The sequence below is a fragment of the Haliotis cracherodii genome, unplaced genomic scaffold, assembly GCF_022045235.1.
Source record: "Haliotis cracherodii isolate W230 unplaced genomic scaffold, xgHalCrac1.p SCAF_9, whole genome shotgun sequence".
Classification (NCBI taxonomy): domain Eukaryota; kingdom Metazoa; phylum Mollusca; class Gastropoda; order Lepetellida; family Haliotidae; genus Haliotis; species Haliotis cracherodii.
The window spans coordinates 17,224,986-17,252,640 of record NW_027266343.1 but is presented as its reverse complement, the minus strand read 5'-3'; the positions used below and the strand labels follow the sequence as shown (position 1 = coordinate 17,252,640).

General features: G+C 38.7%; 1 protein-coding gene across 1 annotated transcript; it reads right to left on the bottom strand.

The window, feature by feature from the left end:
* Positions 1-1,509: 1,509 nt before the first annotated feature.
* On the bottom strand, positions 1,510-26,997 carry LOC139452066 (protrudin-like). The gene is made up of 12 exons (XM_071233374.1): positions 26,851-26,997; positions 22,414-22,563; positions 20,212-20,282; positions 19,697-19,868; positions 16,741-16,836; positions 15,251-15,363; positions 13,317-13,438; positions 11,646-11,711; positions 8,829-8,958; positions 8,566-8,615; positions 7,804-7,885; positions 1,510-6,968 (listed from the first exon to the last, which is right to left on the bottom strand). Exons 1-12 carry the CDS (start codon positions 26,871-26,873, stop codon positions 6,883-6,885), a joined length of 1,161 nt encoding a protein of 386 aa, XP_071089475.1. The 5' UTR covers positions 26,874-26,997; the 3' UTR covers positions 1,510-6,882.
* Between the last annotated feature and the right edge of the window lie 658 nt (positions 26,998-27,655).

Below are 27,655 nucleotides of genomic sequence, written 5' to 3'. Positions count from 1 at the left end.
ATTCTGAAAGACAATCTTTAGACTAGATACAAACAACATTTGTTACGTCTAGCTCGACTCGTACAAACAAACACTGAATTCTGAAAAATCTTCTACCTAATGAAATCACAGATACCTACTAAAACACCCTAGGTCAACAGCCTCTAAATAGTTATGAACAAATTTACACAATTAGTAAACATGCATTTGTCATCAACATGAATACATAAATAGAAATTGTTATTTACAAATTGTTAATTCATCAAAAACTGTTTTTTACACTTTACAATTCATCAGATATTTTTTTAAGGAATACATGAACATGTCCTGCAGTCAAAGTCATTTTCTTACAAACTGGAAAAAAACATACGGTCAAACACTGCTGTGTCCAAGCTGAAGGAACCGATGTAAATAATTCGAGTTATCCGAGATTAGACACTACCGAAAATAATGAATAAAGAAGGAATAAGCCGGGACCAATCTCTTACTTCAAGACAAATGTAAATTCACCACATCAAAGTTCGACACAACAGTGTTTAACTGTTTTTGTTTCACATGAAACAACAATGTTGCCAAAACAAAACAATATTGTTGATCAACAAGTAGATGCTTATAAAAAATCAAACAAAGTGTTGCATATATTGCACATATTTCACTCTTCATACAATCACTTGAGAGGAATGTTCCTCTAAACTTGTGGTTTTCTCAGAGAATCAAAATATTTCCAGATTTACTGAATTTATCAACTGGTACATGTATTGGCTAAAGACAACAATACCAGCTAAGATTTGCATCATAATAACACATCTGCTGAACCTCAGATCAGCTGGAATATTAAAAATGCATGATCATACAGAAAAGCATTTTTTTCTACTTTTCTATTTTTCCATTTAAAACTGAGAAACTAATTCCAAAGATGAAAAATCTAAAATCTGAAAAAAGTTAGGCTACGTGGAATTAACATAAATGTAAAGTTTGTGTTCGGTAAACATGCAAAGAATTTACTGTAATTAAATTTTCTTTATTGGAATATAGGTCACAAGGTTGGCCACAGGAATATGTAAAATACACATATTATTTAGCTTTGATACCTCTTTAACTCAAGCCATATAGTGTCTAGAAAAAACAGGTAACCAATCATAACAAAGAGGACAAGAAAGTTTCGTAGCACAATAATTACACTGGAGGATGAAAGAGAAGGTATTGCTTCATCCTGGAGTCCATCATGGCAAACAAAACTGAAATACCTCAGAAAAGTAGCAATCGCAATTACAGAACTTACAGAACCATTTCCAAAATACTTACTTCAAGTATATCTTTGAATATATATGTGTAAATGGTTTCATTGACAAATATTTTTTACTTAAATCTTAAATTCTGTATGAAGATTTGGTAAAAAACAAACACTCTTCTCAAAGACTGCATTATCACAAAAGTGTAGAATATACCGTATTCGACGTAATTAGCACCCAGGGCGCTCTCAAAATTAGAAATAGGGGTCTGTTATTAGAACATCATTTTGGTGAGTTAAAACATAAATTTCGTGGTTTATGCTGACAGCCTGAAATGTTAATGTACGACAGATATATTTTTCAAGAATTTAATTGCCCATAATTAAGGGTGCATATAACACACGAGTGCGTATTATACGCGAATAAATAAGTCCTGCATACATTGATCAATCGGAAGAGGTGCTTATTGGGACTGTTCACTAGCCAATATATTAGCAAATATTGCCGTGGGTGCTTATTAGAGCGGGGCACTTATTACGTCGAATACGGTAGTAGCCATTGGTCCCTGTGGCCTCTGTCTCAGCCTCTGACCTTGAACAGCAAGGGGCGTAACCAAGAGAGGTCACAGGGTACAGCGGCTCAGGACATGGTTACATGCACACTACCATAAACTTTCAATAACGTCACTGGTGTTGAGCTGATTGGCACAACCTTCTACACAATAATCGGTTGAATCACAGGTTATCAACATGAGCTAAACAAATAACATGTAACACAACTGATATACAATATTGATGAGCAGGACAAAGCACACTACTGCTGCCAGTGTTCGTGGCACCGCTTCCGAATGATTTCAAACTTAGGGTCAAGTGGGTCAAGTATATTACCGGTACTTGGGAAAGCGACCCAGGGCCCCATACAACAAAGTGTTTGTAGCACTACAGTGAGTGAGTTGGGTTTAACACCGCTTTTAACATTATTCCAGTTATATCACGGCATGTCAGCTTAATGTGGGAGGAAAGCCCGAAGTGATGCAGGTCTCAGACGTTTACCACTACAGTGAAACCCATGAGCACGGGTATAGTGCTGACAAACCTAGAAACATAATCGGGGCGAACCGGGATTCGAACCCACAATCATAGGTTTCTGGCTTGCCCAAGGGACGCAACTCTGTACAGCGAATCGCGGCGCCTAAGACGACTGGGCCACCCGTGCCCCCCTTGTAGCACTACAACTACAAGTCTATGTTAAAGCATGGGAGTTACAATCACCTTCGCACTAACATCGCTTTGTGAAACGGGGCCCAGGCCTCCAGGCCTTTAAAAAACTGTTGTATTCTGAACATTTTGAGTTACATAAATATGATTCTATGTAATTATCAATCTCTGTTGAACACCAATGAATAAAAAAACTTCAGTCCACAAAAAAAAAGTTGTTCATATTATCACACTTCCATTCACAGTTTCAGTTTTGAAGACATTTAAGAGACACTAGTTTGAAACCCATCCGGACATATAGGTGAGGAGAGTACAGCAAAGTAATTAAAATAAACAGAAATATGCTTTTTCTGAATATTCTCTATGCAATTGTTCCAAGGCTGTGAAAGCACCATAATAGTATTGGCAGTAATATTAACTTATATCTGTTGGTAACTGCAGCCAAAACAGCTAGATGATGTAGAACACAAATTCTATGCACACATACGTCTACCCTACATGGATGGTACTAAACAGGCAACGTGGACTGTTGATATATTTGGCATGAATTCACATATGATTGGTTTTTAATTTCCTGATTTTAATACCTGGAGTACAAGTGAGTGAGTGAGTGAGTTTGGTTTAACGCCGCTTTTAACAGTATTCCAGTTATATCGCGGAGTGTCAGCTTAATGTGGGAGGAAAGCCCGAAGTGATGCAGGTCTCAGACGTTTACCACTTCGGTGAAACCCACGAGCACGGGTATGGTGCTGACAAACCTAGAAACATAATCGGGGCGAACCGGGATTTGAACCCACAATCATAGGTTTCTGGCGTGCCCAAGGGACGCAACTCTGCACAGCGAATCGCGGCGCCTTAGACGACTGGGCCACCCGTGCCCCCTGGAGTACAAGAGGTGCATGTAGATTAATAATCTTGGTTTGAAATTCCTGGTGTTGGACCGTCGATGGTATGGTTAAACAATGTAACAGCACAGAATATACACTGGTAGGTCCAAGAACCTGAACATGCTGAAGGAGACACTTCATAATCATATTCCTTTTGCAAATATTTAATATTTTAAGAACTATATGTCCTTTTGGCATCCAGGGGTCTACAGACATAGGAGAGTAGAAACAGAAACCTATTTTTAAACAAATAGGTTTGGGTGAGTTTTCTTAACAAGTAACAGTCATGATGGATATTTCTGGATTTCTGGAACCAAGTATTACTTTGGCAGGCCTCACTGTGGTTGTGAGGATCTTGTGCCTGACAATAGTTTCCTAGTCTAAAATATCAGCTTGAGTGAGTGAGTGAGTATGGTTTTCTGCCACTTTTAGCAATATTCCGGCAATATCAAGGCGGGGGACACCAGAAATGGGCTTCACACATTGTACCCATGTCGGGTATCGAACCCGGATCTTCGGCGTGACGAGCGAACTCTTTAACCACTAGGCTACCCGACCGCCCCAATATCAGCTTGAAAAACATTACTATGACAGTTGGGTTCATACAGGTTCAGTCTCAAATTTTCAGGTCTTTATAAGATTTTTTTCCCAATTTCAAAACTCTCAGCAGCCAATCGCTGAAACTGAGATAACTATGTGATTACTGAGAGTAAATAGATCATTTACAAATAGTTTTCTTTAAAGATTATCAAGTTCAAAGACTTCAAGCTGTTCTAAAACTAATAAAAGATTAACAGTTTTTTTTAATTTTGTAGTTGCTTAACAGGTTTAAAATGACTTAAATACACACTTGTTGCTTGGATTCAGCAAATTATATGATCTAATGCATCTCAAACACAGAACAATTGCCATATATATGCATGAACAGGCTGGCTACCATTGCACTGAGCCTCAAATACTGCCTGGTAATAGCATTATCATCATCATCATGAACACCAGGTGACCAAACAGACATACAAGGGATGAACAGGTTGCCCAGAACTGTCTACTAATGTGCTTGCCACTAACCGCCAGATCCTCATTTGTCGTAACTGAACGAACATATTATAGGACAAAACCTCAAGGACCACCAGGACCGCCTTAATTTCAACACTGCATTTGAATGCTTCAATATACTGATGAAATATCCCATGTAAACCAGCAACTGAGGAGATTAATGTAGAAAACATTGTAAGCAAAGAAAAACAAAGTCAACCCCCCTCTATCCACAATCATCTACCCTGGCGAAAAAGGTTTCGATCCCAGCACTGCTACCCGTACTAAGATAAGTACATGTCCACATGCCCAAGGTCACGACAGCTCCATGAATGTGGGTCACGGACAACTCCATGAATGTGGGTTAGGGACAACTCCATGAATGTGGGTCAGGGACAACTCCATGAATGTGGGTCAGGGACAACTCCATGAATGTGGGTCACGGACAACTCCATGAATGTGGGTCACGGACAACTCCATGAATGTGGGTCAGGGACAACTCCATGAATGTGGGTCACGGACAACTCCATGAATGACGGTCAGGGACAACTCCATGAATGTGTGTCAGGGACAACTCCATGAATGTGTGTCAGGGACAACTCCATGAATGTGGGTCACGGACAACTCCATGAATTTGGGTCAGGGACAACTCCATGAATGTGTGTCAGGGACAACTCCATGAATGTGGGTCAGGGACAACTCCATGAATGTTGGTCAGGGACAACTCCATGATTGTAGGGCAAATCATGTCTTGCACATCATTTGCACCACTACAGGGCAACTATCAACCCTCAAACAGCTGGACAGAAATTTGGGGAAACTCAATTTGCACTTATCGTGGAGCAACTTCCACACACATACCTGAGACACTGTAACAAAAAACAAACCTGTTCTAACCAATAAGATTGTAGTCAATGGCTAGTGTTTGAGTTAAGTTTTATGCTATTTTGAAAAGTAGTTCAGTTATATCACGACATGTTATTATGAGAAGAGAGACCGATGTGACGTTAAAAAGTCCTAGACGTTATAAGAATTTTTTTTAAAAATGTATGGAAACATGAAGTGAATGTATCGTGACATTCAAATAGAACATCTCCGTTTCAGAGAATTGTGGAACAATGTAGGCAAAGCTAACCCATCAATACTTCGTAGCGGAATACATATGGCCGCTGTGCAGTATACATGGTGTAGCAGTGAGTCTGAAGTGTGTTTATTTTTACTTAGCTAATGAAATAAGACTGTTAATAACTCTTGGATGCATATTCATGCAAACCCTACAACTGCTTGACATTAAAGCAACATGTAGAGCAGCCACAAGGATATGGCACATGTTGAGCACATCAGGTGACAGACATTGCCATTTGTGAGATGGAAGCTAAGTGCTCATTGGTCTTAAAGACTCACAGGTTTCCCTCTCACTGGATCCAGTCCATGTTGTTGGTTATATATAACGACTACACTGCATTGCTGCCGTATGTATTCAAAGATGATGGAGACATAATGCATGGTAAGCTGTTAGCTATAGCCTCATAAGCCTCCACTCCTCACATCATCGTTTCCTATCACTACATAGTACCCAACAACGTCCCACAGGCATGAGACTCATATCATCTATCAACAAACAAACCAATCTTTGGTCTCTTAACATGGTCTAAAAATTGTTGCAAAATTGGTCCAACATGATTGTGTAACATAAGAATACGCTAAACGTCATCCTTAAAATTTCATTGTTTCTCACTAAAATTGTTTCGATTAAAATCTATATGATAAAAACATTGTTGGTTAGCTCCAACTATTTGAAATATAAATGATATGATAAAATGTTGACCAACATAGTAGCAGTAAAACAATCTACAAAAACACTAGATGGCACTAAACATTGACCGGGTTACATAACTTAAAAACAAACATTATAAATATGTTAATAGCTCAAACTAAAAACATGGCATATAATAACAAAATAAAATTACATAGGTATTAAAGTTTTCAAGTTAACAAGCAGGCTTAGAAATGTAAACAACAATGTTTAAAATGTACATTGACTTGGTTGTTATTATGAACATCATGATACTGCTTGAAGAGTTTATATAATCACGATAATACAAATCGTATTTCAACTAGCTTACATCTGCTGACTAGTACACACCTTTAGTTTGTTTTCATGAATGAAGAATAGTTTTTTGTTCAGAGGATAGTTCCCAACAAGACGAGGACAACGTAACACTGACAGGGGGGAAAAAGTAAATTATCTTTGTCTTGATTTAATCACTTCAAATAGAATACTTCAAACCCGTTTCTCATTGCATTTTAGTCAAAGAAAACTGCTTGTGATCGATTTTATAAACAAGCCTTACATATATCAAATCCTCACGTTTGTAAATGATCAGTGAAAATGAACACCCCTGACCAAAGTGAAATTCTTCCTCCATGCTTCTTGGTCTCTTATTTCTTCAGCTGATTGTCAAAGGTCATGGTCCCTGACCTTATCCTTGAAGTCAAGGTCATCTGACCTTGCTACAGAGGTAAAGGTCATCAACTGACCTTGTCCTTGTCCTTTTTGGTGAGAAGCTCGTGACAAGTATTGCAAACAATCACAGTCTCAGTCTGGGCTGCTGGAGCTGAAACAACATAAAAAAAACATAACATACTCATGTCCGAAACCAGTGATAGGTTCTAGTGAGTGTAACACTAGCCTCTGGCCACAAAAGCTGCCTGAGACTAATATAAGTGGATCGCTATTTTTCAGGGCATTATCATTTGCAGAAGCCCGAGGTCTTCCATTAACTGCCCGACGAAGGAATGGGTCACTGACCCACTTTCAAATATAGAAACATCATAGAACAAACCCTATCCCTATCCTATGACGTCACCTAACAACGGGCGTGATAATGACCCGTCGTCAAGCAATATGAGGTCATTATCAAGTTACAGTGGCCCGCTGATTTCTGATAACATGCGGGCGGTTTAATGATAATTATATCCATTTTAGCTATAAGAAGTCAATAATTTTTAAAGCCATCTGAAATGGAAGATAGCATACATGCTGGCCTGGAATGAATGATAAAGTACATGTAGTTTTAAGCTGGAATTAGCACTCCTTTGTTGTCCAGTGTATCTCAATTCAAGTCTCATAACGTCCATGGACCCATTTGCCACTAAATGAGTACGTGTCAGCAGTATTCCAGCTACATTACAGTACCAGCTCTTTTGGGTAAACTAGTGGTCGACTGCATGAACACCGATCCATGTCGTCAGGGCACAGTACCGCACAATATGCCAGGTCACACACTTTGTACCCATCCAGCACTCATGAGCTGGCACAACAGCAAACATGGGATACTGGAGATCTTGTCTGCCCCAACACCCTCACAGGGAACAGACAAGGCTTCCAACTCTTTCATAAATGATTGTGTACATGCGGACATTATCCTGCCAGATAGGGCCTAGACTTACACGTGGCTCCAAACACGGATCTAGGGACCTTCTGGTTGCAGCACTTGTTACAGAAGTGGTTCCCACAATGCCGGCAGTAGTACTGCAATAGAAAAATGGAATACATTTCACTCAGATTAATATTGAGATGATTTGACTTCAACATGTGCATAAGGAAAACAACTGCTTCTCAGATTATTATCATTGTTCATTCTAGTTGACAAAAAGGAAGAGCGAGCCCTTTGGGCTCAATAGTGACAAAAATATGGGTTACTTTCGACAACAAAAAGGGGAGAGGTGGGTGTGGTGTTTCAAAGGAAAGCCATAAACTGCTTGGTGATCCTTACTATCACATGGCATGTCGTGTGCTTGTTTGGAAGTTTGACAATTTATCCGTAGTTTGACGTCTGGTGCTTTATGCACAGTCAAGTATTTCCTTTTTCAATCAAAAACAGCCAAGGAAAAAAAGCCAAAAACTTCTCTTAGAAAATGTGATCAGTCCAGGATTTCCTCAGCTCGTCTTTCACTTGCCATTGCTTTCTGTTAGGCTTGCTGGTTGATGAATGGGAAAGTCCACTTTGGACTGTCCCATAACATGCGCCATCTTTCACTGTACTTTGTTTTTTTTTCAATAGCGTCTTATATCGCTCAACACCATAATGTGGGTGGAGATCTTTACAGCGCAGTGCTGCACCGTAAACCAGTAAAGAAACCATAACAGGCTCTGCCTATCATGTCAAGACTAAGCTTTGTTTTTGTGAATAGTATTTAATTTGTACCTACCCTTCTTTTTAAAAATGATGAGAAAGACACTTTGCATGTGAAACAGTTTTCTGGAAAAGAAATGCATTCAATGAATGTATATTCAAAATAGCATAAATACAATAACTTATTTCCTTATTTTAACAAATATTGCCTAAAAACAAATATCATTCTCAGCATCATCAGAAGAATGATGAAGCAAACACACAAAAGATGAACAAGCCTTGACGGAACCCCTTTCCCCCCTGAAACACAAGACAACATCTGGAGCTATATCAACTTACCACTGGCAAGCTGTTGCCGGCGCCGCTTGAGTTCCAGGAGCCTGGCAACCATACCAGGTTTAGATGGCGCCGGCTCCAGTCTGGTTAGGTGGTCTCCGTCCAACTCTACTGTGTTCTCATCTAAATCTTCCTGGAAGGAAAGTTTGAAGACATAGTGGGTGAAAACTCAGCAGTTTAACATTAGTTTTGAGTGTGAGATATTGAATTAGGGAGTCAGGAATATGACAGTTGTAGTAGTCATTTTAGTGTGTCAATCCTCTAAGTTCTCTCAAAATGTTTGTCCAATCTCATTAAAATCAGATCTTAGTTCTCGCTGCCGCTAAACAAAGATCTGAGGACATCCCATTACAGGTCATGTCAGACCATGTCATGCGTGGACTTTGATCGACCAATGGAATGACTGACAAGAAGTTGACATTAGCCAATCAGAAGGCAGCTTACTCATGCTTTACGGCACTATTTTCAAATTGGCGACTACGCTTCGAAACATATTTTGACAAATTCTTGATTAAAAATTTGAAACCTGAACAAAAGAACATTTTGGAATGGCTAATAGATGGTCTAGATTGTATGGAATCAGTTGTTAAGCCCGTAACTATTGTTCGGAATACCCGTGTAAAAAGTTTTCGAGGTTGCATGATTAGAAATCACATTCTGACTGTCACTTTCATGATCCTGTAAGCGACACTCTGATTGGTCAAATGAAAGGTCGTTCTGTCGTGAACCCTAATGGGATGTCCTCAGATCTTTGTTTAGCAGCAGCGAGAACTAAGATCTGATTTTAATAAGATTGAATGTTTGTCAGGCACTCGGTCAGTTATCTTTTATAGGTTGGACATGTCTCCCATAATAAGTAGACAGGCAGTGGCCGATTTCTCGTCGGCTGAGATGGGACGGCAATATTCATAGCATTATTTGTTCCTCTGTGAAAACAAATATAGCAAACTATATGAAGTAACCTTGCCCTTGACGTAATTAACATCAACAGAGTGAGTGAGTTAATATTTAATGTCACATTGGCAATATTCCAGACATATCGTGATGAGAAGTTAAACGCTTAGAATATATATATGTAGATTAAATAAAAACCTGTCATCGATGGACAGTAAAATAACTAGAATATCACAGATTGATATTTGAAACTAGCATACACCCATAAAAAGATATCACTATATGTAACAATAGATGATAAAAAGGGCTATAGATCACCAGCAGCTGAAAGCATAGATCACCATGCTAGGGTCCATGGGGACTTACAGTACCATTGCTTCCTGCATCAAGTGCATGGACCCCAGCCGGATTTACATCATCCCTTCAGGTGTTGGCAATTATTGTCCAATTTAGCCAAAGTTAAATGAACACATATTCTCAATCTCAATAAAATCAGATCTAAGTTCAAAGATCAAAGATCTGAGGACATCCCATTATGGGTCACGTCAGAACAACCTTTCGCGAAACTTTGACCGACCACTGAAATGTCTAACAAGAAGTCTACATCAGCCAATTAGAAAGCAGCTTTCTTGAGCCTTACTGCACTCGTTTCAACCTGGTGACTTCCAATTCAGGCTCCGCTTGAAAAATATGTTAACTATGTTGACACAGTTCTCGATTAAATTTTTGAAAACTGAACAAACGAACATTCCAGAGTGTTTAATATATGGTTGAGATTGTCTGGCAGTGCTTCCCCATGTACTGTGCAACACCTCCTCCGTTCAAATGTTTATCCCACGGAAGCGAGAGATAGACAATAATTTTGACGGAATCAGTCGTACAGGCCGTAACAGTCATTCAGAATACACCGTGTTAAAGTTTTTGAGGTTGCATGATCAGAAAAAACATTCAGACTGTCACTTTCATGATCTGGTAAGCAACGCTTTGATTGGTCGGATGAAAGGTCGTTCTGATGTGACCCGTACCCGTAATGGGATGTCCTCAGATCTTTGTTTAGCGATAGCGAGAACTAATATCTGATTTTAATGAGATTGCACATATTCTACGATTAAAAATGTGACAGAAAAAAAAAATGTGTCTTACATACCCTCTCTGGGGGACAATCATTTTACATAACTTCAACCCAACATCAACAGAAGTGTTTGTTATTACTTTTAGTGCAAATGCAAACTTAAGGTGTACTCCTTTCCCAAAGTCTCGTAACATTTGTAATCAAGGATGCAACACATGTACACCTACAACTGGATTTGGCACAGATTTGTACTACATTTTGAGGCTTATGTGGATTGGCTGAACCAACAGCAAAACCAGTATGTGCACAAACAAACCATTTTTCATTTAAGGTATTATCGCCACTTGGTCACCTCATAACCAATACATACTATACAGTGAGTAGGGTGTGTAGATAGTAGATCATTATCCACTCAATGAGATCCTATTTCAAAAAGTAAAAAGGTCGCACATTTGTCAAAGGGAGATAACTTGTGAGGTGAAATTGGTTGTAACATCTTGTCCAAGATTATTGCACTTAAATAGCGACGTGCATGCACGTGTGTGTGTGTGGCTGCTTGCCAATTTATAGTGCTAGCACACTGAGATACCATGCCGCAGTTTAACTTGAATACCCCACTCAGACTCAGTATACTGACTCCGAACCGACCAGTCCTTGTTTAAGTTCCTTAATGTCAAGCGCCAGACAGGGTAACAACAAGTACCATCTTTTAACGTCTTTTGGTATGATGCAGCCAGGGATGGAACCCCGGACCTTCTGCTCTCCTGGTGGACGCTCTACCACTAGACCATGAAGGTGGTCGGGAGATAATTTGTACTTAACGTGCTGCCACAGCCACACATGGGTATACTCACATCATATAGCTCATCTTTGTCTGGGGAATCTGTTGCATCCCCACTTGAGGCTGTCTCACTGCTTCCCTGATGAAAAATATGACCAGATTCATTCAAAATAAAACCTTGAAAGGTACTACCATGATGACTTTTTCATCCACTGAAGGGGCGGTGGGGTAGGCTAGTGGTTAAAGCATTCGCTTGTCAACGGGTTCGATACCCAACATGGGTACAATGTGTGAAGCCCATTTCTAGTGACCACCGCCGTGATAATGCTGGAATATTGCTAAAAGCGGCGTAAAACCATACTCACTCACTCACTCATCCACTGAAATCAACACAGTACCTTTCAAAAATCTTAGTAAGTGAAATAAAACATTCCGGCAATTTTTCTTTTATGAAGTTAGAAATAATGTACAATGATAAACTGGTCCAAATATATACATGTACCAACATTCATAAATGTCTGATTTGTAAAACATGTAATCATCCAAGACTTGCTCCCACAGGAGATATCGCTTGCGTGAGATCAAGCTATATCTTTCTGTAATCAAATTGCATCACAATGCTTTGCAGACCATTGTGATGTCATTGTTACCATGACGTCACAATCAAATGACATCTCTAATGGCTCTGCTAGTACTTTTTACACTTAGGACACTGCTTATTACTGTTCACAAACTAAAGAAGTTGGAAGAATGATGTTGGATGATAAATAAAATCTCACCCTTGTATCTTTTGAAATTGAATATGTCACCATGAGTTGATAAAAGAAGAAAAACTCTAAGGCTTGTCAAAAGACACTCGGGTGAGATTCTCTATTTATACATCTTGAAGATACAAATAATGAAATATTTACTTAATGCTTGTGTCAATCAATCATACATCAAGTGTGTCAAGCAATCATACATCAATGGACTTACTGTTGCCATCATTCCAAACTTGAAATTGTTGAAAAGAAAACAGTTCAAGCTACATATGACCATCTTCCCGAGGCAAGAGAGTTAAGTGACTATAAAAGTCCAGTTTCCAAACTTGCCGAACTAGGCTGGTATTATGGAGTTACATTTTGGCTGGACTAACGAGCCTATGCATAGTCCAATCAAAATCGGGCACCGAAATCGAAATCCGGTTCGTAAAGTGTCATGCAGATTTCGGTCGACTGCAGGATTTGCAAAGCATGTTCACCGCTAACTCGTTGTCAACAGATATTTTCTCAATCTTTTCATGCTTTTAATCAAGGTGCTCACGTGATTTGATGCACTTCGCGATGTAAGACTCGTTTTATCACAATATAGATCTTGATTATCAATCAGATCGTCTTGACTGGGCGCCACCGTTTTGTTTGAAGCAAATGCAAGTGATACGAGAAGTCGAATCTGATTGGTCAATAGGAGAGGCACAGAAAGGACATAACTCGTAATAGCCACTGGTGGCGCTACGATCGAGCCCAGGAATTCCAGCCTAGTTCGGCAAGGGTGGAAACTGGACTTTTAAAGTCAGTTAACTCTCTTGCACAGGGAAGATGACATATGACATGATGACTCCATTCAATGAAACAATTTCCACAAATTTCAAGTAAGGTAGCTTCAGTGTGTCAAACACATTCCACGACAAAGCAAATGTGTTGTAATTTCATAATCTCTGTTCATTCTCTACTCTGTAATCTTGTATCTATTGAGAGTGGGTTACCTTTGACTGAGATTCAGATGGCGTGGCGGCAGTGCTCTGTGAATCACTGGGGTTCGCTGCAGCGCCAGAGCAGGGCTTGCCATTTGCTATGTTCTGCAGAAATGTCCACTGGCTGTGGAGAACTGGAACAGAGTACATCAACAAATACTGTAATTCTAGTTCAAAACGAGTTGCCAGAGTGATATCAACTGATAGAAAATCAAAGTCATCACTTTTGCAAGAAATGTTCGCATTAGGCATCATCGATCAACTGTGTTTTCTCATTTTAATCATGTTCATAATCCAGACAATTGTCTAAACTGAACCAGTGTCCAACCCAGAATTGAAAATCAAGGGGGGACTTGTCCCCCCATCATGTAGAAAATAGGGGGGATTTTGAAAAAGTTGGGGGGATAATTGCTCTCTTCAAAAATGTCTTATTTTGTATAATGTACTGGAACATCATCATATAAAAGTGTAACAGATCAGAATAAAGAACTGAAATGAATAACAATGCTTTGTGCTTTTTTCTATTTTGATTAAAAAAGTCTGTAATTCTTTTGTTTTTGCGCGACATGGTCATTCACTATTCAAAAGATCGTCTGCTATGACAGTCGGCGATTCATAGTGTGTGATTTCAGAAACGAAACTAAAACGAACTAAAATGCTCAAAAATATTTTCAGAACTATTCAAGATAGAATATTCATTGTCTTTAAACAAACTGTCAAAGGTTTTTGATTACTAAACAACAAAATACAACATAATCAAAGTTTTGATACGTTTTCTACTTAAGTAAATCAAATTTCGTTTCCTATGCCAATCCTATCGATAATTTATTCAGCAACCCAAGGGACGTTACTCGTGTTTGAACTTCTGGTTGCTATCGATCGGTCTTCGACAGTTGTTTACAATGTTTGCTGTGAACTGTCTTTCTTTGTTAATTGATTAAAGATTTAGTGAGTATTGAATCTAAAGGTAGGGATAAACAGCTGATAAAGTAAGTGACTGTACAAGAAATTACTGTGTGCGACAGATCGCGCTTTGATTTTTTTATGAGGGCGATTTGATTTTTTTTAGCGTGAATCGCGCAATTGGGCGGCCTGGGTTGGACACTGCTGAACATGCTGATTGGATTTAATTCAAAGATTAACATGGCTAGCCTTGTGGTTAAAGCGTTAACTCATCTTTTCTATGACCCAGGTTCAAATCTCCAAATGTCTGAAGCCCACTTCTGGCCTCCACCTGATATTGTCAACCTGACTGAGGACAGTGCACAGCCAAAGGCTATCAATAACATCGGCGGGAGGGATGTCTGTGGGTAAGCCTAGTGGTGAAAGGTGAAAGTGTTCGCACATCACGCTGAAGACCCAGGTTCGATTCCCTATACGGGTATGATGTGTCAGGCACATTTCTGGTGTCCCTGCTGTGATATTGCTGGAATATTGCTAAAAGTGACATCATACTCACTCATTCACTCTGAATGGTTGTCACCAAGAGTAATTCATGTATTCAACATTTGCCATTGATTACTTCAAATCAATCAGACACCAGCTTATTGTTTCTGTCACAATTTTGACTACTGACCTGGGCTTAAGTATCTCTTGGTCTCTGATTGGTCATTATTAAATATGTTGAATCAAATGACGTCTGCCTCAGCTTGTTTCTTTTGGATCTATCAGGGATTGATTGATTGATTGATTGATTGATTGATTGATTGATTGATTGAGTATGGTTTTACGCTGCTTTTAGCAATATTCCAGCAACATCATGGCGGGGGGACACCAGAAATGGGCTTCACACATTGTACCCATGTCGGGGATTGAACCCGGGTCTTCGGCGTGACGAGCAAACGCTTTAACCACTAGGCTACCTGACCGCCCCCTATCAGGGGTTGGATTGCGTTGATAATTCATATTGATGCATCAGGTCACAACACAGCCGGGAAGATACTCACTATTGATGGTGTCTCTGTGACCACAGAAGAACCACATGACAAATATCAGACAGATCCACCGCGCCGGGAAGACCACGAGTGACAGGATGAACACACTCAGCTCAGCATGGAAGCTGAAATGGGTTGAACAGCACATTACTGTGTGTGGCAGCTTACAAATCTAAACAGGTTTGAAGAAACACTGTAGGGATGTAACTCTGTATGGCACAAATCGCACTGTAAAAGCACTGTCAACACAAAATGGTTTCTCAAAGCTAGATCTTCAGATTCTAGCCTCGTCACGCTAACTGGCAACATAATAATTTCACAAGGTGAATAAATTGATGTAAAGAACTTTATTGTAAATATGGCCCAAAAACATGATGGATTAGGCTTAAAAAAATAGAAGATTTGGTTCTCAAACAATGACTTTTGCGAGTGGGCGGAGTTTTTTTTTAATTGCTTGTTCAAACTAGTATTTAACCAAATAAACAGTTGTGTACCATCAACCTGGGAAAGGGCCTCCCTAAATTAACAAGCATACAAACTCTCACTGCCGCCATGACCATAACATGATATGTGCAGTGAAGCAGTGTGCATGGAAAGGGAAGTAACTGCGTGCTATATTGGATCGCATTGTATTTAAGTATTAGGATTTTCATATTTTTTTGAAAATGGAAGTAAAACCGAAACGTGTTGCAGACTTCATGATGATGCAGGGCCTGAGCACCAAGACTATTATTTTGTTTAGCCTCAGCAATGTCAATTCTAGTCAAAACTTACTGGTGATGTCTTCTTGACAAACTTCATTACCACATCCCCCTGCTGACAATACTGGCATATGTAGGTGCAAAATATGGTAATAATTATGCCCAAATAATAATGGTTGGCACCTCTGGTATTATCATTGCATTTATCATGTTTATGCTATAATGGAAAATTAGTGAGTGAGTGTGTTGGGTTTAACACCGCTTTTAACAGTATTCCAGTTATATCACGGCGTGTCAGCTTAATGTGGGAGGAAAGCCCAAGTGATGCAGGTCTCAGACGTTTACCACTTTGGTGAAACCCACGAGCACGGGAATGGTGCTGACAAACCTAGAAAAAGAACTGGGGCGAACCGGGATTTGAACCTAACAATCATAGGTTTCTGGCGTGCCCAAGGGACGCAACTCTGCACAGCGAATCGCGGCGCCTTAGAAGACTGGGCCACCCGTGCCCCCTAATGAAATATTAAGCACTAAAGCCTCTCCTCTTTTTGGTTTTATAATCAGTGAAATACATGTCACCTCTATGAAACTATAATCATAGATATAGCATTATAAATATGATTTGAGAAATTAATAATTCCAATATGGGAATATTTTGCTGAAATATGCATTGAATATTGACCGCTGAGCATGTTGACCCTTGAGCTTGTTGATCAGGTCTTAATAAATCCAAGCATGATTATTATGATGATTATTATGATGATTATTATGATGATAAATGGTGGACTACATATCACTCACATGATGGCTGGGATGGTGTAGTCCCACTTGAGGAGAGCGTAGAAGTAGGCGAGGTACTCGTTACACTTCACCACAAAGTCATGCATCTGTATCAGGCTGGAAAATAAAGAACATGGTCAACCATTGGTGATAAGTATTGGCCTGACTTCCACATTGGAATTTATAACAATAATGTTTCATGTTTATGTACCACAATATATTGCATGTATTCTTTCATCTGTAATTAGACCGCCTCCGTGGTCTAGTGGTAGAGCGTCCCTGCAGAGAGCAGAAGGTTTGGGGTTCGATCCCCGCCTGGGTCATACCAAATGATGTTAAAAGATGGTACTTGTTGTTACCCTGTCTGATGCTTGGCATTTAGGGGCTAAAACAAGGACTGGTCGGCTCGGAGTCAGTATACTGTGTCTGAGTGGGGTATTCATCTTAAACTGCGGCATGGTATCTCAGTGGACTAGTACTATAAAGCATCATCAGTCCGGACTAGTACAAGCAGACACACACACATGCATGCACGTCGCTATATAAGTGCAAAAATCTTGGACGCGACGTGCAGGGGATGTGAACCTCCACTCCCTCATTTGAAAACCAAATGTAGTTTATTGTAAGCAGTAAAGTTAACTGAGAGGACTTTGATATTTTGGACCCTTCCCTTTTAAAAATGCTGGATCTGCCCTTGGATATCCCGGTATGGATGATGTTTTTGACAGATCTGAATCTGAATTTACAATTCTATTCACATTAATAAAACCATCCAATAAAACTTGTTTATCATTTTGTGATCATAAAAGTACTTTTTCACTTGTAAACTTGACAAACACATAGGAAACATATTTATATGATTACCATATTTAACATTTGTTTAATGCAATGGAAGAATCACAAAATAAACATGGGATTCAGAAACTGAAACGAGTATCATCTATCTGTCCATGAAACGGAAGGGAACAAACTATCAACATTAAAACTGCTTATTTTCAAATGTTGAGATGACATACCGTATTTTCTTGAGTATAGTATAATGCGCACCCCCCTCTAGCGGGTTTAATATTTTGGAAAAAAAAAAATTTGAATATTATGCGCAGAAAAAAATTACACCGTACCCTTTCAGCGAAGTCCGGCAAACGAATGGGTGATGAGAAACTTTGTCAGTACAAATTCAAAATTTGAGATAAAAAAATCACCAGACATGTTTATTTACCGATTAAATAGTATTTATTGTTCTGCTAGGCATTGTTTTATAGCTAGGGATTAAGATTACCTTGTGTATTTTCTCGTAAACTAAGCCGGAAACGGCAATCAGCTGTACACATGTTTTCTTGAAATCGACCGGTGATTCGGTCAAGACACACCCGATGATATAACTTTATAGGATTTTTAATGCAAGGATTGGCAAGAATTGTATCTGAAACTATTTTTTTTTATCAGGAATAATATATTCCATTATTTTCTTAATTATATGCAGCCTTTACTAAACATATTTAAAATAATAATAACCCTAAGCGAAGCAGCTGATCGCTATTCCCGGGTATTATTTTTTACATGGAACCAGTCTGACCAGTCACCGTCAAGGCTTACGCGCACGTGATCGCGAGAATTTCATGTTGACATAGAACCGTCAAACAAAAACAAATATGACTTTTAACGAGTCAAAGTATGTCATTTATGATATATGTCTGTCAACAAAAGTTTGTTTCATGGCGTCAATAGCGGTATTCTGACCGTGGTTGCTGTTAATAACGGTGAGTTGTGCGATCTTCTGATCGCTTCACACACGATTTCGCCGAAATTAATAAAAACAATATTAAAAAGAATTTTGAATAAAATTAATGAAATAAGTTACAAACATAAGTCCAGATATACAAAGAACACTTTTTATAGCCAAACAGTGTAATTACATGATTATTTTGCGTACTTCAGTATGGATTTGTTGACATGGTATTTCCGGTGTTTCGTGCTCACGGTAATGTCTTTCCATGGGGGAAAAAACATCCAAACTCATTATTCGTGTATAATGCGCAGCCCCTTCTACACAGCTGTGTTTTTATCCAAAAAAAGTGCGCACTATACTCAAGAAAATATGGTACACTTCAGTTCATGGCGTTGAACATTTCTTGAAGATGGATCAAAAGTATTTTTGACACTAAAACAAATTTGTGAGTAATCTGTACATTTCTAACCCTTCATTTTTGTTGTTGCTTAACATAAGAGACAGCAATACTCCAGCTATATCATTACAATCTGAAAATAATCAAATCTAGACCATACAAAACTAAGTGACTAATATAATGAGCAACTCCTATGCCGTAGGGATACAATGACACTTTCTTGCAAAAAATACCACATGGTCTTAGATTGGAATACACAATGGGGGAAATATGTAGAATCAGCAATAGAAACTAACAGGTTTAGCCCACTAGTCCTTACAATGATAACATATAGCAAAACCTTTAAAAATGGCAAATTTCTACAAGTCCTTATGATACCTTTACTTTTGGGCAGTTTGGCAAGCCTATAGGACTAGTGCCAATTTCTAGCGCTGAGAATGGCCAAATTTTTTCTAGGGGTGTCGCTATTCCTGATTCGATGAATCTCAAATTTTCACTTGCCCATTCAACACATATGACTTCCCATGTATCAATTAATGTTTTTATTATGTGTTGATTTTCAAAACATTTCACACAAAAAATAATACAGAACTACTGGAGCTAGCCTTTCTACCATGAAACAAAAATTGAAATCTGATTAGGATGACAAGAACGATTCTCAAATAATGTGTCCAGCGATTTATCCATAGGATGGTTGATAGCAACAATATCTGATCACCTGGGCTGATTCATGACGTACACGAACATGGATATTTTAATGCAAAAACCAGAGCAAATTAAGCATCACGACACTATCTCATCGTGACTCAAGTGGGTTGATACTTGACACCTCTATAATTGCCTGCCATCACCTGTATCGGAACTCGCGGACAGTATGCAGGGTGTTATTCTCCTCGTCGCTGGCATAGAAGTTCACCCTTCGTGTGTCCGGGAGTATCTTGTCTAGGATGCGGGTGTGGACTTGGAAAAGACACGCAGCGGCTATGAGCATCACCAGGAAGGCAACCAACACAAACATCGCTCCTGAAAACATCAATGTTGCTGCACTGTAACCCACATCCCTTAAAACACCAATATGTTTCGTGTTACTATTGCTACACACACATTGACCTGAAACATCAATATTGCTACAAAATGTAGGGTTGTCTGGTTGTTACTAGCAGTATAACAGCTATATGACGGCAGTCTGTATGTAATCCAGTTGGACCAGACAATCCAGTGATTGACATCATGAGCATCGGTCCACGGGATGACATGCAATTTACCAAGTCACCAAGCCTGAGCACCTTATCAATCTATTCACCTCTTCTGACAAGCCATGCACCTCAGTGGAGGATGCACCTGATAGTTTGATGAGGAGCCTTACCTTGTGTGAGAATCAAGCAGCAGAAAACTGAGATCAACCATAAGGCCACTGTCACACCAGGCAACTTCCACCTGAACAATAATTGAAAACATAACTGTCAACGATAATACAGAAATTGGCACTAGTCCTATAGTCCTTACCAAACTGCCCAACTGTTAAGATATCATAAGGCAGCGTTAGAAATTGGCACTAGTCCTGTAGTCCTTACCAATTGCCCAATAGTAAAGGTATCCTAAGGATTAGTAGAAATTGGCCCATTTTAAGGGTTTTGCTATATGTTATCATCATAAGGATTAGTGGACAAAAACTGTTAGTTTCTAATCCTGTAAGGACTTGTAAAAATTTGCCATTTTTAAGGGTTTTGCTATATGTTATCATAATAAGGGCTAGTGGACTATAGCTGTTAGTTTCTAACACTGGACAAGTAGAAATTTGCAAATTTTTAAGGGTTTTGCTAAATGTTATCATTATAAGGTCCATTGGACTAAAACTTAAGTGTCAGATCTATCGCTGATGTATTACAATATAAAAGTTACAAGTCTTCTAAATCCATAACACTTATTACAGAGTCAGTAAGGTCTTATCCAGGCCCAAATTTGCGTGTTTCCTGTTTCAGCCTATCCACAGTAAGATAGGAAGGTCTGTTTTCCTTCTTTGAAAAACAGTAATTTTCAGTTTGTAATTTACGATCTTTCAATTCTGTTTGTCTCACCAAAGTTAAGTAAACACCCCTTATTTCTAATTTTGAGAGCACCCTGAGCACTTATTACATCGAATAAGGTAAAACATGTTCAATACAGAAAATACTGACATGGTGACAAAAGCTGATGGTGCACATCAAGAAAAATAAGAAAACAGTTTGAGGGCAGGAAACACAAACCATAATTTCTTTTAGGTTAAACAATGCTAAAGGACCAAAGATCACCATTGTTCAATCAGATTAAACATAATTATGGTAATACACTGGAAATCACTTTAGTACATTTCTATTTCTATTTCAAGATTACTATTTCAACATATCATATTTGTTTGTTTTTGATGTTTAACAGCGCAAAATTACGCCTGCATGGTGACAGCCTGAAGATAATCAAGTCTGGATCAGACAATCCAGTGATTGACATTATGTGAAACAATCCACGCTGTTGGAAGAAGGTAACACTCCATCAACCAAGTCCTTGAGCCTGACCACCGGAAGAAACTAACACTTTTAGTCTACTAGTCCTTATAATGATAACATATAGCAAAACCCTTAAAGTGGCAAATCTCTACTTGTCCTTATACCTAACTATTGGGCAATTTGGCAATGACAACAGGACTTTAGCCAATTTCTGGCGCTGCTGACCACCCGATCCATTAAGCGACTCTAACGGCCAGAATAGTTTGCTAGGAACCAATTCTAACCCTGAATCCCATGGGATTCAAGAAATTACAAGACATACAAGAAGCTGAATTGAACATGAAGATCATCCACCTATCCATCTTCCCGTGGCAAGAGAGTTAAGTGACTATAAAAGTCCAGTTTCCACCCTTGCCGAACTATGCCAGTATTATGGAATTACATTTTGGCTGGACTAACGAGTCTATGCATAGTCCGATCAAAATCGCAAAACAAAATCGAAATCAGGTTCGTAAACTGTTGTGCAGATTTCGGTTGAGTGCAGGATTTGCAAAGCATGTGCACCGCCAACTCATGTCAACAGACATTTTCCAAACCTTTTCATGTTTTTAATTAAAGTGCTCAAGTGATTTGATGCACTTCGCGATATAAGACATGTTTTATCACAATATAGATCTTGATTACAGATCAAATCGTCTTGACTGGGCACCACCGTTTTGTTTGAAACAAATGCAAGTGATGGAATCTGATTGGTCCATAGGAGAGGCTAAGAAGGGACATAACTCGTAATAGCCACTGGTGGTGCTACGATCAAGCCCTGGAATTCCAGCCTAGTTCGGCAAGGGTGGAAACTGGACTTTTAAAGTCAGTTAACTCTCTTGCCTCGGAAAGATGCCAACTATCTACCTCATGGCAATAAAGTAACTCCAGTACAAATCTCTCTTTCTTTATAGAAACATGACACATACGTGGCTATGGCATTAACAAAGTATTAACTCAAGATGTTCTTTGTATTACTTTTACAAATTATAGCGGAAGGTTGCGTTGCATTGCAGTTGTGACTTTTCCTGTCAGTGTCTACCAACCTTCTCACATCATCCACTGCAAAGAGGACGAAGGCAAAAGGCTCGATGAGTTTGGAGAACCTCTCCACCTCCATGACGAAGTCGGCGATGTCTACATAGTTCTCTGTGTCCTTCTCAGAGGAGTTGTCCTGCTTCCCCATCGTCGTTGGTCTGAAGAGGCAAATGGCACAATAGTGAATAAAAAGAATTTTAATTATTTTTTTTCTATATGTTATCGTTTGATGATTAACATGATTAAGTTAGGGATTATATCTTATAAGTCTTTTATATATTCATTTTTTATATTTTTTTTACTCAATTCAGTACATGTTACATATTTTAACCATGTTAACATAAAGTGACATGTAATACTACATTAGTAAGTGTAGGTTATGTGCCCTCAGTTCATATCACGTCACTTGACAACAGTGTATTGTTTCCGTCATCTTGACGGCATTATTGACGTCATTCGAATCTTATTGTGACGTGAGGTTGGAATGACGTCACACTAGAAAAGACGTCATAGCTGAAGATTGTTGACGTCATTCGACAAATTGTGGTTCCGCTGTTGTTGCGACTTGCTGTCCTTATAGGTAAACACTAAAATTTATCTCTGTATGTAGACATCTTCTTCTGTAATAAATAGCACATTATATTCGTGTTCATGTCATGCTAGGTTTACAACATTCGTGCCAAAATTCTAGTATTTACCGGTATCGAGATATGTATCATATTGCGACCTCACCGTATTGATACACCTCTGGTTGGTTGGTTGGTTTGTTGTTTAACGGCGCACTCAGCAATATTCCAGCTATATGACGGCGGTCTGTAAATAATCGATTCAGGACCAGACAATCCAGTGATTAATATCATGAGCATCGATCCACGCAATTGGGATTAATGACATGCATCAACCAAGTCAGCGAGCCTGACCACCCGATCCCGTTAGTCTCCTTTTACGACAAACATAGTCACCTTTTACGGCAAGCATGGGTTGCTGAAGACCTATTCTACCCCGGAATTTACACCTCTGGTAATCATGGCAATATGGTGTAATGGAGATTCAGGTGTGTATGTTAGGGGTCAAACAGAATTTAGACACTCGTGTCGTACACCTAGTATGACATGAACTCGAACATAATATCCTCTATATATGATACCTAATCCTTTGGAAGTCTGTCAGGAAACAGGTGAAAGTATCAATATGAAGTCAACAGCTGATGAATGTAGCAGGCTTATTAGTAGGGCTACAACGAATACACTATGCGGCGAATACGATTCGTATCATGAATAAGGGTAATGAATACAAATATTAATTCACGAATACAATAACAAGTCAGCAGTTGACGTATCATTTGTCATATTCAGTGAAACAATAACATAAAATATTTGACATTGTTTGTTAATTATTAATAATATACATTTATATACTGCACTTATCCAGGTACTACTACTAGTATCTGCTCAAATGCGACAATGACCAGTGACCACAATACTGTTAAATTAAATATTATAAGAGTGTTGTTTTGGAAGAAATCTATACATATTATATGTTCTTAAGGATATTTTTAGGTACAGGGTATGTAAATGCACTTGATTGCATATTCATAAATATTCAATTCTTGTGGCCCCGGGCGCTTATTACGTCAAATACGGTAAGCCTTGAACATGTAATTTTACATCATTGCATTGAATACTACACAATACACTGCTTAATGCCTCCAAAACAAGAACTTTTAAAAAAATCCCAATTTTTAATATTTTCCCAATGTGTTTAGCAAGGTTAGCCGAGTTAGAATGTTATATAAATCCCTGTGATTATATCAGAGACTGATGTTGATCACTAACTTGGATTGCTAATTCTTCAAACCAATCAACCAATTCTTCAATCCATTATGTTAGGGCTGGGACGGGTAACTCGGGTACATGGGTTGGGTGGGTACTGAGTAAGACCCGCGTACCCACAAGACTACCCGGAACCGTAGTAAGTCATAGTTTAATGTTATATTGTTTAATGGCAAAACATATTTCGAACTCTATGGTTACACTATAAGTGACAAATTTCTTTCTGACTATACACACAATCCTTCTGACTTTATATGTTTGCATAATTATATAACTTCAGTCAACTTCAGTGTATGCATGACAAGATCGGAGGATATGTGTATCTAAATACATTTTGACAGGTGTACGGTCAAACGTTTCCCAATCAGACATTTTGAACACCTCTCTTGTGACCTATGACGGGTACCCGGGTAGGGTCGGGTAATAGGGGAATGGGTACCCAGGTAGTAAATTTGGACTCGTCCCAGCCCTACATTATGTACATGATGTACATTATGTGAAAGTAGGAAACACATTACCTCCCCGCCTCGAGTTTAGACCCAAGGCAACAATCAGGATACACACTATAAAACAGTATTATCACGGACTTGTATAGGTCCGTGGTATTATGTAACAGTTAGTTGACACATCCTCAGCCACCACGTTCCCGTTATCTGCCATGCTTACTGGTGGCACTATGCTACATCTGCCATCATAGGAGGTAACTCTATTGTTTCTGTTCTATCTATAGAGTATGGCAATCTCACAACCTGACGATTCAAGTATCGTGTACCTATAGTTAAGTATCTATGATATCGTAGGTGTCGGCGAATTGTTACAGCCGTAATGTTAAGCATATGGAAATCCCCTTAGCCACATTTGCTTCAGGGCAATAATTATGACTGTCACGCTTGCAGTTATTAAGAATCAGGAGTGCCTTGACCCACACATCACATACTCGATGGTGACATATGAATAGGAGCAAATGACACAAAATTGAGTAATCATTGCCAATCCTTCTGTCAACATTACTCTGATCACAGTAATCATAACATACAGCCAGATTGGTTTGTGTGTTTGTTGTTTTACACAGCACTCAGCAATATTCCAGCTATATGACAGCAGTCTGTAAAAAATCGAGTCTGGACCAGACAATCCAGTAATTGACATGATTGACATCATGAGCATCGATCCATGCAATTGGGATTGATGACATGCAATCAGCATCAAACCAAGTCAGCGAGCCTGACCACCCGATCCTGTTAGTTGTCTATGACAAGCATAGTCGCCTTTTACGGCAGGTATGGGTTGCTGAAGACCTATTCTACCCCGTATCTTCACGTGTCCATACAGCCAGAAGTCAATATAAGACTACAGAGAATGATTAAGAGAAATTTCTTTATTTAGTGGTTTGGTTTTGATGTTGGACAAAGTATATTTCCATGTCTGAGAACTTATCAACATGATTCACATTATCCTGATTAAGGATGTGATAACTAATCTGAATAAGCACAGGTTTGTAGCGGTAGAGCAATTGATCAAATAATCAGTTAAACCATCGATCTTGACATCAAAAATGATTAATGACAGCCGTAACAAATATAATTTGCTGTCTCCTTTTTAAGCCTGCCCAACAATTTGCAAAAAAACAACTTGTGATCAGCCAACTGAATCAGATGCATCATGTAATATTATTCATTTTCATGATAAAAATCTCAATAATGATCAATTAATATCCCATGGTTAGAAATTAACACTAGCCCACCTGCCCTGGGCTAGTATAAATTCCTGCGGGCTAGAACAAATTTCCTAATTTCCCCACTGTCTTAACATTACAAGGACATTTTATCTTTACCTGGCCTAGTAAAGCCTTTCAGTTTAGTTCTAAGCCTGTAATTAATTTGATAGCTCTGATTATTGACATGAGTATTTAGGGAGATAACCACCACAATTTGTTACACACATATGAAGTATCAGTACTTAACCCTTAGTTTGACACTGTCCAAGAGATGTGATGGGTTCCGGCAGTCAAAACATGACCATGTGTGATAGCTACAAATGTAGTAGATTTAAGTTAAGAGATATAAGTATTTAGCATTTTATCTAAAGGATGGAAGCAACTCCTGCCAAATGTCATTCTTGTACAGAGGCTGAAGCTTCCGAAACTGGTGATGATTTCAAAACCATTAGGCCCTTGTCAGTTAGACATGTTGCAGTAACATATTTTTAGTATTGTTTGTAGTTGCATATCAGATAGTTACCTATTCCCATTCACCCTCTTTTAAGCAGGATAATTCATCAAACAAACTTCATTATTCTGTGTATTCACATCAATATCTTGTAGATCCATGAATAAAATCAGATGAGCAGAAATAAGGCAATAAATCAACGCAAACATCTTAAGGAAATAAACAGATGTGTTTCAATGATAAATTATCAGCATGAAAATCCATCTGTAGAAATAATATGCTACACCATGAGATATTTTCACAACACCAGTGACAGTGCAATATGACCCAGGCTGAAATATTACCAGAAAAGAAACATTTCTTGTGTGTTTTTCATTCCTGTCAATAATTTTCACGGAAATAATGTTCTATCAGATACTTCACGCCCATCGATGCAAAAGCTTACCTTGTTGCAGTGTTCTGCAACATAGAGGACACCTGTGTAATTAGGAGGTCATCGCGATATATCCAGTCTGACAAAGACTTTCTGTATTGCGAATGTGGCTGATTGATTGATTGACAATCTCTTCCTTTTCTGTTTTTCTGCGACAAGTGCTAGTTCACTGCAGCGCCTCCCGGAATGTAAGGGGAATAACTCTTCCGCATTCCAACACAGGTGGAATGCCGCTAAGGAATGATGCACATGTTGCTCAAATGCTAATGCTGCTTTTCATGCATGCTTTTTAAAAAAGTGAAACATAAACAAACATTATCACTGTTTTATATTAATTATATCTATTAATTTATGTATTGTTTATATTCCCTTAAAGTATTTTCAGCATTATTCTGAAAGGGATAATACATTTTCAATCTTGATATTCTATATTTATAAGCTCATATTCACAGCTCATTTAAATGTTGTTTGATGGGTTTGTATCCATGGTCTGATGCCCACACTAACAATATCAGCTATCTGGTATCTAACTACAGTGAAACCCCGTTAATCTGAACTGTACAGTTCCTGGATATAATTAAGTCTTCAACATACATAAATTTCAAGATTACACTCTAGACGCTGTACTTCCCAGTGTGAAACTCAGACATTGGGGTAGACATTAACTTCTTAATTATTATGCATGATAACATATGTATGGAATCCTGGAAGGAACATTGTCGCATTGTCACATTGTCGCCCTCACAAAAAACAAACAAAATTAAAACGCAACAATGTCCTTTCTAGGATTCCATAAATATGAGCTAGCAGGGAAAGC